At 37.1% G+C, this 13,193-nt stretch overlaps 1 protein-coding gene across 1 annotated transcript; it reads left to right on the top strand.

Annotated features, from left to right (window-relative positions):
* The first annotated feature begins 2,940 nt into the window (after positions 1-2,940).
* LOC131146284 (pheophytinase, chloroplastic) lies at positions 2,941-13,193 on the top strand. The gene is made up of 7 exons (XM_058095765.1): positions 2,941-3,275; positions 3,410-3,511; positions 3,712-3,850; positions 4,625-4,795; positions 7,490-7,730; positions 12,298-12,389; positions 12,753-13,193. Exons 1-7 carry the CDS (start codon positions 3,179-3,181, stop codon positions 13,024-13,026), a joined length of 1,116 nt encoding a protein of 371 aa, XP_057951748.1. The 5' UTR covers positions 2,941-3,178; the 3' UTR covers positions 13,027-13,193.

The raw sequence follows: 13,193 nt of genomic DNA, 5'->3' as shown, positions 1-13,193 counted from the left end.
TATTATTATTCCTACTGCGTAACTGATATAAAGCTAGGTACAGATAAATGCAGCACGTGGCACCCGAGCCCCACTTGGCGGGTTCGGGGCGTCACAAGGTGGTATCAAAGATATACTTCAAATGACACTTCAGACCCTAGTTTCGGGTTAGGGGCGTTACAGATTGACCCATTTTTAAACTGAACTTCCTTGGTCGACCGAACTTCAAAAGTACCTTTTTCTACCTTCCTCGGCCGACCAAACCTATAGTTCAAAATGAGATCGGTCAACCGAAATTCAAAGAGCGGTCAACCGAACCTAAGCCATGGTTGACCAAACCTACAAAGGGATCGGAATCGCCCTTAGATGATCGACCAAATCCGTAGTTTAAAATTGCCACGATCGACTGAACTTATTAATATGGTTGACCGAACCTTTTCTATGGTCGACCGAACCTCTCGGGTTGAATTATTTTCCAGCGTTGATTAAGCTTAATTTTTTCTTTAAACAATTTAGAAAATACCCAGCATGTCCCCAATAGTCAAAATTTTCTGAAAATCTATATATACCCCTTCATTTACTTAGATTAGTAACTTTGATTAACTTCAAATTCTCTCTAAACCTTTGTTAATCAAAGTTCTCCCAAATCAATTTTTATTGCTAAAATTATTCTTTTGGGACAAAATATTTTGAACAAAATTCTCCAACTCTCTTTCCATTCACTTATTTCAAAATCACTTTGGAAGATAGTATATTTATTTTGGGCATTTTATTTGCATATACTCTCACTTAACACTTAATTTTTGAAAAACATTTTTGAGAGTATTGCTTAGGTTTTCTCCCGGTTATTTCTTTGATAAATATTTTGGGAGAAAACTATTTATAGTACAAATATTTTCTAGAGCTTAAATTCCTAAATTCTCCAAATATTCTTTATTAGCAAAAATATTTATAAGAGAACATAATACTCATTTTTCATATATATTTTATTTGTGCAAAAACTATTTGAAAAGCAAACCCTAGGTTCTCCTATATTGAAATATATTTTTGGGAAAAAAAATTATTAGGGTTATATCTTTTAGTATTTCATCATACACATCATTTTTCAAAGATTGAAAATATTGTTTTGAGAAAGCACCCTTTCTCTACTGAGCATAACTCATATCATAAGAAAGTGCATATATTTGAACTTTTAATGTGTACATTTATGCTTGTATTTAGAAGTATTTTATTATGTACAAAAATATTTTTAATATATTGGTTGGACTCAGCCCATAAATTGAACTGGGAAATCTCAAATCGGTAAGTGAGACCGGTTGGGTTCAGCTTGAGAAATTGAACTGAGGAGTCTCCGCCCTGTAAGGGAGACAAGTTGGGCTTAGCCTTATAATTGAACTAGGGTTTACCTTACCCCATAAGGAAAGGTTGTAACGGCTTCTACTCCGTCCGTTTAAGTGAGTAGAGATAGTGTAATCCTTGGGTATGCCCAAGCCAATGTACGCTAGTTTGTCCAAACCTCGATAGCAAATATCATGTGTCTCTCTCTCCCTACTTCATTTAATTATTGCACTTTAATTTCCATATGTGTATGTTTGCTTGTTCACTGTTATAATTATTTGTGTACACACATTTAATTTAAATAAGATATGTTGCACACGTGTATGTCTACACTGATAACTTAATTATTTTACATATACGTTTTTAATATTGAATGAGATATAAATTGTGGTGAATCGAAATGTTTAATTTAGCCAAAATGTTTTTAAAACCCATTTCACCTCCCTTCTTGGGATCACATCAATTCTAACAAATACCATGATAAAAGTAGAGCAAAAGGAAGCGGGAGGAAAATAAAGAATAAAAGATAGCAAAGAATGAGTTGCTATTAATGTATTTTCAATCTTTGTACAACCTGTTACTTATACAAAGAATTGGAAACATGTAATTAAAATAAAATCAATCTACACTCTCCTTTTCAAAATAAAAATGATATGTTGAATGCTCCATCATAGTTGATCTAGCTAAAATTTCTATCTTAAAATCCTAATTATCTTGATCAAGAAGCTTGTTCAAAGCAGAAGCCTCTATAAGGCTTTTCTCAAATAAGTTTTCTAGCCATGATCTTCTTCGACCATAATCTAGTAGTCATCGTTGTGCAATATAAGGTCAGTAGAATTTGGGTTGTTGGTGGCTCTTTGTGACCATAAATTTTGGTTTGGAACAAAACCTTGCCTCTGGAGGCTCTTTTTGAATGGATTCTTTGGCTGTAATCTCCTTCAACCACAATTTTGTGGTCATCGTTGCATGGGATGAGGCAAGTGGAATTTGGGATGTTTGTAGCTCTCCGTGGCCATGTTTGGCTCAGAGCAGAAACCTCTTGGTGGGCTTTTCTTCAATAGGTTCTCCAGCCATGATCTCTTTTGGCAACAATTTGATCGTCATCATTGCACAAGATGAGGTAAGTGATATTCGGGATGTTAGCAATGAGTTGATATGGTGGAGTTTGTCGATCTAGCAGTTGAGCTCTTCTAGTAGAGCTTATTTTACTCTTCTTAGTACTTTTCAAATCATAGTTTCCTAAATAATTTTTGAATTTGCAAATAATTTTTTTTTCCATGGTCCTATATTTAGAAAAACTTTTAATTTAAATTTATATTAAATTTGGATAAAATTTAATATAAAATTATATTCAAATTTATTCAAATTAATTCAAATTTAAATCTAAAACTAAAATTTAAAATTTATGCTTGTAACATAAATAAATTTTATATATTACTTTCTTTATTTGATGCAAAGCTCTAATCTATTCTTTATTGCTATCAAAACTTTTATTAATTAAATTTGGCTCCTACCGTTTATAGGTGCAGACGATGGCTCAGTTCCCTGCCTTAAAAAAAAAAAAAAAAAGTCACATCATTGAAAAAGCAATTCAATACCATCTTAAAAGCCGAAACGACCTCGTTTACCATTTCGCGCGATCAAATGTTGAGGCTGGCTACGATTTTTCCCGGGAAAATAAACTAGAAAGAAAGAACAGGAAAACAAAACCTGTGGGGCTTTGAATTCGCCACATTTCCGAAAACTGCTCCAACCACATAAACTACTCAGTAACTCAGCTCAGCTCATCTCTCTACTATTCTTCAACAATCTGTACGTTCTTCGCATTCTGGAGCTAGGGTTTATCGGTTTAAAGCTTCCGATGTTTGCTTCTTGCGCAACATCGCTTTCACTAAGAACGGAGTTTTTCAGTCCCAACAATCCCCGGTTTGTTGCGCCTGCCAGAACCTATCACCACAGTAAGCTTTTTAATTCTTTATTTCATTATATCCACCTTTTTCTTTTTGGTGATTCGTGATCTACCTTATTAAGCGAATAGTTTTGAATATTTCGAGTTCTAATGCTAATCTCCGCTCCCTCTCTATCCGTGAAGGAAGCAAATGTGAAATCAATAGGAGGGGTTTCGGTCTGAGAGGAATTGTGGCTGCGGGAGTTTCGATGATGGGTTCTTCTTTGATGACTGAGCCCGTTGGAGGTAAAAGGAAAAACCTCTGTTTAAATCAATGCGATTTAAAATAAGAGTGTCTTTTAGTTTTTTTTGGGAGAAAATATGTTTGCTTATTATCGTTATACATTTTTTCTCATGTAGATTTTAGATGTTGCCGATGAATGTGGTGTGCTTCCATTCCTTATATGGAACTTGGTTAAAATTGAGATTTTTTCGTTTCTCTTCAGGAATGGAGAGATTACCATTCAAACCGGAGGGCTACAATTTTTGGTCGTGGCGAGGTCACAAAATACATTATGTGGAGCAAGGAGAGGGGCTTCCAATTGTTCTTATTCATGGCTTTGGTGCTTCTGCATTTCATTGGAGGTTGCATTTTTACCCCCATAGATCCTTGTATGGCAAACTAATATATCCCAGAGATATCTTGGATTTTGATCTGTGTGGATTTAGATAAAATGTAAGACAGAATTATATCTAATTTTGTCCAATCTACTCAAATCCAAATTCAAGACTCGAAATTTATGCTCCCGAACACAAAGTATGGGTTTTTTTTTTTTTTTGTCTTTTTTGAAATGATGGCTCTAAGAGGCTTTGGACACTCAACTAATCTACTGAGATAATGGGCCAACGTATGGGTTTTTATTGTGTGTTCATTGCGGGCCCACTCTGGGCCTGAGTATACAAATGGAGGTAGCACATATCCTATCTAATACCCCTTCCCAGTGCTCCCAAGATTCAAACCTGAGATTTCTTGTTACTTTGCATTGATGTTAGAAATTGGTAAATGCAATTGCCAGTCTTGAGTTTCATGAATCTGATTTTTTTTTCTTTTTCTGCTACTTGCTCATCTAATGCTAGAGTATCAGGGGTAAGGTATTCATCAATGTTTGTCATGTAGATAATTCTATGCTTGCTGCAAAATTTGGAACTCTATGTGATTGTGGTTTTTTCTGTATGCAGAAATCAGAATATTCTTTTCCTTGATATTGAAGTCTACTTGCACTTTCCTTTTCACTAAACTCAAAACGAATGCAAATAGTATAGACCATTATTCTTGTGATGATGCCTTTATACTTATTTGCTTGTTGAATAAATTCATTTTAGGTCTTCCTCAAATCTACAATGAAATTCTACTGCCAGGTACAACATACCTGAGTTGGCCAAAAGATACAAGGTTTATGCCATAGACTTGCTAGGATTTGGCTGGAGCGACAAAGCAATTATCGAGTATGATGCCATGGTATGGAGAGATCAGGTTCTAGATTTCTTAAAGGAGATAGTGAAAGAACCGGCAATATTAGTTGGAAACAGGTAATAAACTAAATCCAGTGTTTGTATATTGTCTCTTTAATTTTCTAGTTCATATTGAAGCACATTTAATCTGTTGTGAATATGACCTGTAGGGCGTACACACGCACAGCATAACATAAGAAAAATAGAAAGAGAATGCTACAATGTTTTGCTCCAGCAAAAATCATCAGTATGCTCTAACTGAACTGCTTAGGTTTTCAACCCTAGGCTGCATTTAAATAACCCTGCATATGAAAACCTTAAAATATTCTTATCTAGCAATGTATAGGCACTATGCCTTCCACTCAAAAACTTCTTCTCTTACAAACTTCAAGTGAATCACTCTTTGAATGAGCCACAATCCAACATAATCATACTAGAATTTTCTAAATCTCAAGAGTTTGGGTTATAGTGAAATTTGCATATGAGAAATCTCATTCTATTTCTGATGTTAAGGGAGTGAAATGGAAGATCCCTCTAGTTCTCTAGTTAAACACTTGCAAGTTGCAGACATGCATTTTTTTTGGGTATTACTGCTCGTGAGTGTTTTGCTTTGACTTTAATGCTATGCATGTTAAGTTTTGGACCCAAAACTGTTGGTCCAAAGGCAACTCAAGAGTTTTGGTTGGGGGGGGGGGGGGTAAATTGGGTTTTATAAAAATATTAAATGCTTGAGTACCCGATTTGAAACAAATTAAATAAACCAAGCAACACACAAATAAAGAAATTTAAATAAAAGAGAGTAAGGAAGAGATATTTCAAACACATTTATAGTGGTTTGGCCATCCGGCCTATGTCTACTCTCTTAAGGTCAACCATCTTTAGATTCTACTACACCCTTTGCTTTAACGGCGGTAAGGTTACCAATTACAATCTCCTTGCTTTACTTGATGGCAAGGGCACCAACTTACAAGTTACAATAGAGATTTGAATACACTTGAAAGTTTTCTCACAAGGAAAGATTTGCAATTTGAAGTTCAAAATAAAATTCTCAAAGAATAGACGGCGTGATGGCGCTTGAGTCTTATAAACTTCTCTAAAGGATGAGCAAATCAGAGCGCAAATAGAATTTAGAGAGAGGAAAGAGTTCTAGCATGTGATAAAATAGTTTAGAATGCTTGGCTAGTGCACCTTAGGCTTAAATGGGCTTATATATAAAGTTTTGAGTAAAATTAGTCATTTTCTGTCTATTAGAGTTAGTTTTGCTGCATAGATTGGTTGACCCAGGTCATGGGTTCGTCAACCGGCAGCTAGCCGTTAGAGATAAACTAATTATTGAAGTCATTGATAGGGTATACTAGTCGACTACCCCCTTGGATTGGTTGACCGTTCCATGCTATTGCCTGGACTAGTCTGCCAGCCCCAAGAGGGGCGGTCTGGCCTATAATGCCTAGGACAGTTGACTGGGCCTTGTGGGCCAGTTGACCGCCCCAGGCTACAATCCTAGAACAATCTCCTTTCATCTCTTTTTTCCTGTTTTAGTTTTGTGCCATGATCATTCAATTTCTTTGGAGATTACATATAATACTGCTCAGGAAATACAATCAAATACTGCTTTGCCCCTTTCTAAGTCCTTAAACAAATCCTTGAAGCTTAAACTCATTAATAATCTGTGCATCACACTTAAACTCAAAGTTGACTGCCCCAGGCTACAAGCCTAGATCAATCTCTTTTCATCTCTTTTTTCTTGTTTTAGTTTTGTGCCATGATCATTCAATTTCTTTGGAGATTACATATAATACAGCTTGGGAAATACAATCAAATACTGCTTTGCCCATTTCTATGTCCTTAAACAAATCCTTGAAGCTTGAATTCATTAATAATCTGTGCATCGCACTTAAACTCAAGTAGTTAGTTCTTAGTAGTTTGTTAGGCTATGAAACCTTGGGGCAAACAAAAATGTGGTAATTAATGCTGCTGTGCTTGGTGACCTAGTTTCTCTCTAGCTTATACCATGCCAGCCCTCCCACTTTTGCATGAGAAAAGCTAACTGCAGCTCTCTCAAGTCAAGCTCTATTTATTCATTTGTTATTTTAATGAGCCAGTGTAGTTCGCCAAGTGTTGAGTAGAGCACATGATTGAGTCTTGAATTGCCACAATTTTACTTCAATTTGTTCTTTTGAGTTGTATTAAGCAATACGAGTTATTCAAGTGTTAAATCATATTTGCATTAGCTACATGGCTACTAAGCTTCCGTTTGCTTAAGTTCTGTTATGATATTTTGGGGGCTGTAAACAAGAGCACTTTTTTCCCCTTTGTAGTTTGGGGGAAAGTTGTCAACCTTCTTAGATAACGTTCAAATTTTATCAAGAAATATGATTTGAATGTTGTCAATTTACCAAGCTCCATCCTGGGCAGTTCTTGTCAGCTATTGAAATTCTGCTTTTGATTTATATTCTATCTGGGATCCTATGTGCTGTCAAATTATATGCCAACAGAGACAGCCTCTCTATAGATCTATTCCAGCATGCTCAATGCAGGAATAGATGTTTTTACATTTACATATATTATTTCCTTTTTGTTTTTAATGGATTTGATGTCCTTGATATTTTCATATCTTATTTATCACATTGAGCTAATAACAAACACAACCGTGCACATGCACAAGTCCTGTCAAAAGATCTCTAGTTTTGCTTATTTCATTCCATTGTAATTTGGTGTTCTCTTGCATCACGCCTTTGAAAATTTGACATGTGAACCATGTTCATTTTTCAGTCTTGGAGGATTTACTGCTTTAATTACAGCAGCTGGGTCACCTGAGCAAGTGTTTGGTGTTGCACTATTAAACTCTGCAGGACAGTTTGGAAATGCAAATAGTGACAACAATAAGTCTGAAGATACAGTTCTACAGAAGTTTGTCTTAAAACCATTGAAGGAAGCTTTTCAGCGTATAGTTCTTGGATTTGTATTCTGGCAATCAAAGCAACCAGCTCGCATTGAATCCGTATTGAAGAGTGTATGATCAACTTCTTTCCAATTTAACTATAGCTTTACTAAAAAAATTATAATTGCTGAAATGGAAAATTCAGGAGGTTATTCTATAAGTAGAAGCAGTATGTTGATACATTTAGGTTTATTGCTTGTTGTTTATGCTAATAGACACTAGAAAGCAATGTCCCTTGCTTCAAGCACCATACACATGGAACACGTACATAAAGGGTGGCCACAGTTCTCTGGGGCCATAGGCCAAGATATGCCTTAGTAAGGTCCTTTTTACGCATGTGCAAGTTTTCTTGGTATTTTTTGTTGTATATAGAATTGTAATTGCACAGCGGAATATCAATGCAGCAACCAATGAAAAAAAAAATACAGAACACACTCATGCAGTATATATGAAAAAAAATAAAATCAACACAAGGAATTACGTGGTTCAACAATGTCTACATCCACAGGAGCACTCGGCAAAGTACTTTTACCATCTTGGTGTCAAAAGACACTTTACAATGATCTTCTTATTTCTTACAATGAAAATACACTTAGACCAGTGTATATATAAAGTTCCCGAAGGGTTTCCCTCCAAACCCCAACCAACTTAACGTCCATTGCTCAAAATTCAAAAATCTGCGATGGGTTCCCAAGCCAAACCGTCAACAGTTTTTGACAGAATGTAAATTTTCCTCTCCCACGTTCATGGTTACCCTTCACCACAAGCCCTTCATTGTGTGAAATTTTGTCGCCGACTTTCTTTCTTTGATGAAAGCCCAGCAACGCGCTTGTCACCTCTTCAAAATTCAAGGTCTCTTTACGCCATGTAAGAGTCGTAACCAAGTTCTCATACATGTGTGACGTTGGCAGGGAATTTAGTAGCATCAGCGCCTTGTTATCTTCCTTGAATTTCACATCAATCCGCATTAAATCACTTATGATTTGATTGAATGCGTTAATGTGTTGGTTCAAATCCAAACCCTCCACCATCTTAAGCCAATAAAGCCTTTGTTTAATAAAGAATTTATTCGTAAAAGACTTAGACATGTACCGAATTTCAAATTTTTTCCATACAGCTGCAGGAGAATCCTCTTCCATGACATGATATTGCACGTCATCTACCAGACACAATCTGATAGTAGACACCGTCTTTGCCTCCAATTCCTTCCAATTTGCTTCATCCATGTCTTCCGGTTGAACACCATACAAGGTCTTTACCATCCCTTGCTGCATAAGCAAATCTTTCACCCTGGGTAAAAGAGGGCGGCACCTCCTTTCTTTATTAGAAAATCCCTTACTTATGGCAGAGGAATACCGTGGTTCTAGCAAAACAAGCTACAAACGGATAAAATCGAAACGTAACAAAATGAAACGAAGACAAAACGACACATTAGACTCTTAAATGAGGAAGACCAATTGTTTCAAGGCATATCATGCCTCTAACTAGGCGGGGTAAAGAAGCAAACTCCAAATATCTCATACTGGTGTCTTCCTCTCCCTGACGAGCCAATAAGTCTACAACTTTATTTCCTTCTCTGAATTGATGAGCAATGGTGAAATTAATCATGGAAAGAGCCTCAAGAAGCTCTTCCCAAAAATCCCACAAATACCTTACCATGCATCTCCAAGAATGAACCCAATCAACCACTACCTTAAAATCACATTCAATCTCCACATTCATATAACCCATTTCTTTGTACATCTGCACTCCCTCCGTCAGGGTCCTAAGTTTGGCTTTATTATTAGAGCCATAGCCAAAGAAGGAAGAATAACCACCCAGGAAAGCCCCGCTGCAATCTCGAATCACACCACCCCCTCCACATGTCCCTGGGTTTTCACGACAACTACTATCTACGTTCAACTTTACGGACCCAACCCGAGGGTTCCCCCACCTAACAACACAAGGAGTCCGTGCCTTCGGAGTGATAATTGGAATCTCAAGAGCACTTAAAACTTTGCTATCCTGAGTGGAAAGGGATCCTCTTGATCTCATATTCTCCGAAATCCTCCTAAGTCATACCTTGATTGCCAACCAAACTCCTTCAGCCGATTCCTTAGCACCTTCCATTCGGACTCTACAACGACGCACCCAAAGTCTCCAAGTTATTAAACTCGGCAAGATACCAATGATTACACCCCTCTAAGTCGATTTTTTAGCATAAGTAAACCATTATTGAACACAACAAATCCAAGAAACAACATTCGTACAAGGAACCCCCAAGGCTGTAGCAGCAAAATCCCAAACCTTCACAGCAATCTCGCTCGAGCAAAGGACATGATTCTAGGTTTCTGTTTGCCCTAGCTCGCAACAGTTACACCGAGAAGTAAGAGCAATACCCAAGGATTGAACTTTCTCATCCACCAGCAATCTGTCAAAACGAGCTTTCCAAGCACATATGTTGACTTTTTTTGGCAAGAGATTGTGCCACAACCAATCCATATCCCTTACTTGTGGCCCTTTGACTCTAATTAAATCACAAGCACTTGACAACATGAAGCTTCCTTTATGATTGAGTTTCCAAATTAGAATATCTTCACCTGGTCTCCCACAAGCAATATTCTATATGACTTCTTCGGCTTTGTCATTACCAACCAACTCCACTTAGTGTTGCCTATCCCAGGCACCATCCACCTACATATCTTTAATATTAAGCAGAGAATTTTGAATATTGTTAAATTGCAAACAAAGTAGGCCACTAGCCAACCAATTATCAAACCAAAACGAACCCTTGCCATTCTTTACCTTCAACTTCACGTTCTCCATCACCTGAGGTAAGACCCACATGACTGATTTCCAAAACCAAGAACTCGAGTCTTTAGAAACCACCATGGAGATATGTCCTTATTTCACATATTTAGCACTGAAGAATTTTGTCCAAAGATAGTGTAAAGTCATGAGCCTCCATGCAAATTTCATATGTAGAGATTTTTGAATTTCGCCAAAATCACAAACACCTAATCCCCCCTCACTAGTGGGCTTGCACAGTTTAGACCACGAGCGCCACTTCATTTTTGGCTTTCCATTTATCTCACCCCAAAAGAAAGTTGAGAGGATAGAATTCATCTTCTTGTGGACTACCTTCGGAATGTCTAATACCGCCAACAAATGAGTCGCCATATAAGTGAGAACATACTTTAAAAGAATTAGACGACCACCTTGCAATAGCAGCTTTAGCTTCCACCTTGCCACCTTACTTTTTATTTTTTGAACCAAATGGTTCCAAGGATCTAATCGTAAAGCGACCAGAAACAAGCGGGACACCTAAGTAAGTGACCGGGAAAACACCCTCCACAAATCTCGTTAATCTTATTAGACTCCGCCTCTGCCACATTGGAATTTTCTTTAAAAAGAAGATAGCTGTTTTTTCTTTGCTAATCATTTGGCCAGACCACTGCTCATAGATACCCGAAACTTTAATAAGACGTTGCATGGATTGTTTCTCCCCATTAAGAAAAATCAAAATGTCATCTGCATAGAGTAAATGCGAAATCAAAGGAGCCCCCAAAGGGTGAGAAAAACAGCCAATACGCCCCTCCTCGAAGTTTTTCACCCTTCTCTGCCATAAATCAAAGTTCCCGATTCCATCAAACTTGACAACGTCAAATTTCGCTGACGAAGTACCCGAAGCCATAACAACAGTTGCTCTGATACCAATTTGTTGTATATAGAATCGTAATTGCACAATGGAATTTCAATGCAGCAACCAATGAAAATCAAATACAGAACACACTCATGCAGTATATATGAAAGCAAATAAAATCAACACAAGGAATTACGTGATTCGGTAATGCCTACATCCACGGGAGCAATCGGCAAAGTACTTTTACTATCTTGGTATCAAAAGACACTTTACAATGATCTTTTTACTTCTTACAATGAAAATACACCCAGACCAGTGAATATATAAAGTTACTAGAGGGTTTCCCTCCAAACTCCAACCAACTTAACATCCATTGTTCAAAATTCAAAAATATGTAATGGGTTCCCGAGCCAAACCATTGACAGATTGGGCCAAACTGTCAACAATTTCAGACAGAATGTAAATTGTCTGAATTTTCGTGCCAAACCGTCAATGGTCCTAGCCAAACTGTCGATGGTTTCCCTACTGCTCCTCAGCATATTGATTTTCCACTATGCCTTCTGCTTCTACATGCATCCCATCAAGCATATGAGCCACATATCACAATATTTTTGATTTCTTGTTTGGTCCTGTGAATGGGAACAGATCAATCTAAATTATGAAATGGTAAAATAAGCACACCTTGCTTGCCAGCCTTGCATGAATGAAGCAAGACAGTTTCAAAAAATATGTCTGAGCTCATTTGAGGTTCTTGAAAGCGTGATATATGGTAGTGGTTATAACTTAATCATACCTTAGTTTAGTACTTCAATATTTTCTGGTGGTTGCAGAGCTTTGATCTGCTTAGTATAGGGCTTTGTTGTACTTCATTTTATTTTTTATGAAACACAGGGTTAATTTGGGCGGACTTCTTGGCTTTCATCTTGTTTATTCTGTCTTTATGTCTGAATAAAATATTTCTTTTCTTGTTGGGTGAAAAATAAACTTCCAGAGAGCACATTCTTTTTGTTAATGCAGGTATATATAAATACCTCCAATGTGGATGACTATCTTATTGAATCAATAACAAGACCAACAGCTGACCCTAATGCCGGAGAAGTTTATTACAGGTATTGATGTGAACATGTTCCTCCATTCCATCCTAATATGAGAACTTCTACATTTGAGCAAACAGTCATAATTAATTGATCTGAGAACTTATCTGGATCCTATCCCATTATGTTTCAGTAAAAATAAGTGGTATGGGATATGGATGTACTGATTACAATAACAATGATTATCTTTTTAATTAGGGTTTACATGGGATTCTTTGAACTGTAAAACAAATTTTTTTCAAAGCCCAAACCTCGCATTCTGGAGTAGGCAAGGAACCTTAGGACTCAACCCTTGGGCTTTTTTACCGTAAAGTTGACCATTATGCAAACTTGTTTCCCTTGCTTAACTTTATGATCTCTTTCCTTTGTTATCTACAGATTAATGACGCGGTTCATGTTTAACCAGGGCAAGTACACTCTAGACGGTGTCTTGAGTAAACTCTCTTGCCCGTTGTTGTTGCTCTGGGGTGACCTAGACCCGTGGGTTGGTCCAGCCAAAGCTAGTCGAATAAAAGAATTCTATCCAAACACATCCCTTGTAAACCTACAGGCAGGACACTGCCCGCATGATGAAGTTCCAGAGCTTGCCAATCGGGCTTTAGTGGAATGGTTATCAACCTTGACACCCAAAGCTGCCCTCCTTACACCCTGAATGTGTACTATTTTTTCATACTTTTACAGCTTAGTAGTAGCTCACATGTTACATTAAGGTTTTACATGTAGTTTAATTGTAAATTCTTTTTTTTTTTTTCGTGGTTGTTGTTGATACTATTGTTACTGCTGTTAAATTCAAGCTTTTATGTGAAGAGATTTCTAACA

The sequence above is a fragment of the Malania oleifera genome, chromosome 1 (assembly GCF_029873635.1).
Source record: "Malania oleifera isolate guangnan ecotype guangnan chromosome 1, ASM2987363v1, whole genome shotgun sequence".
Classification (NCBI taxonomy): Eukaryota; Viridiplantae; Streptophyta; class Magnoliopsida; order Santalales; family Ximeniaceae; genus Malania; species Malania oleifera.
Note: the sequence above shows the minus strand (reverse complement) of the source record. Positions and strands in the feature narration are given on the sequence as shown.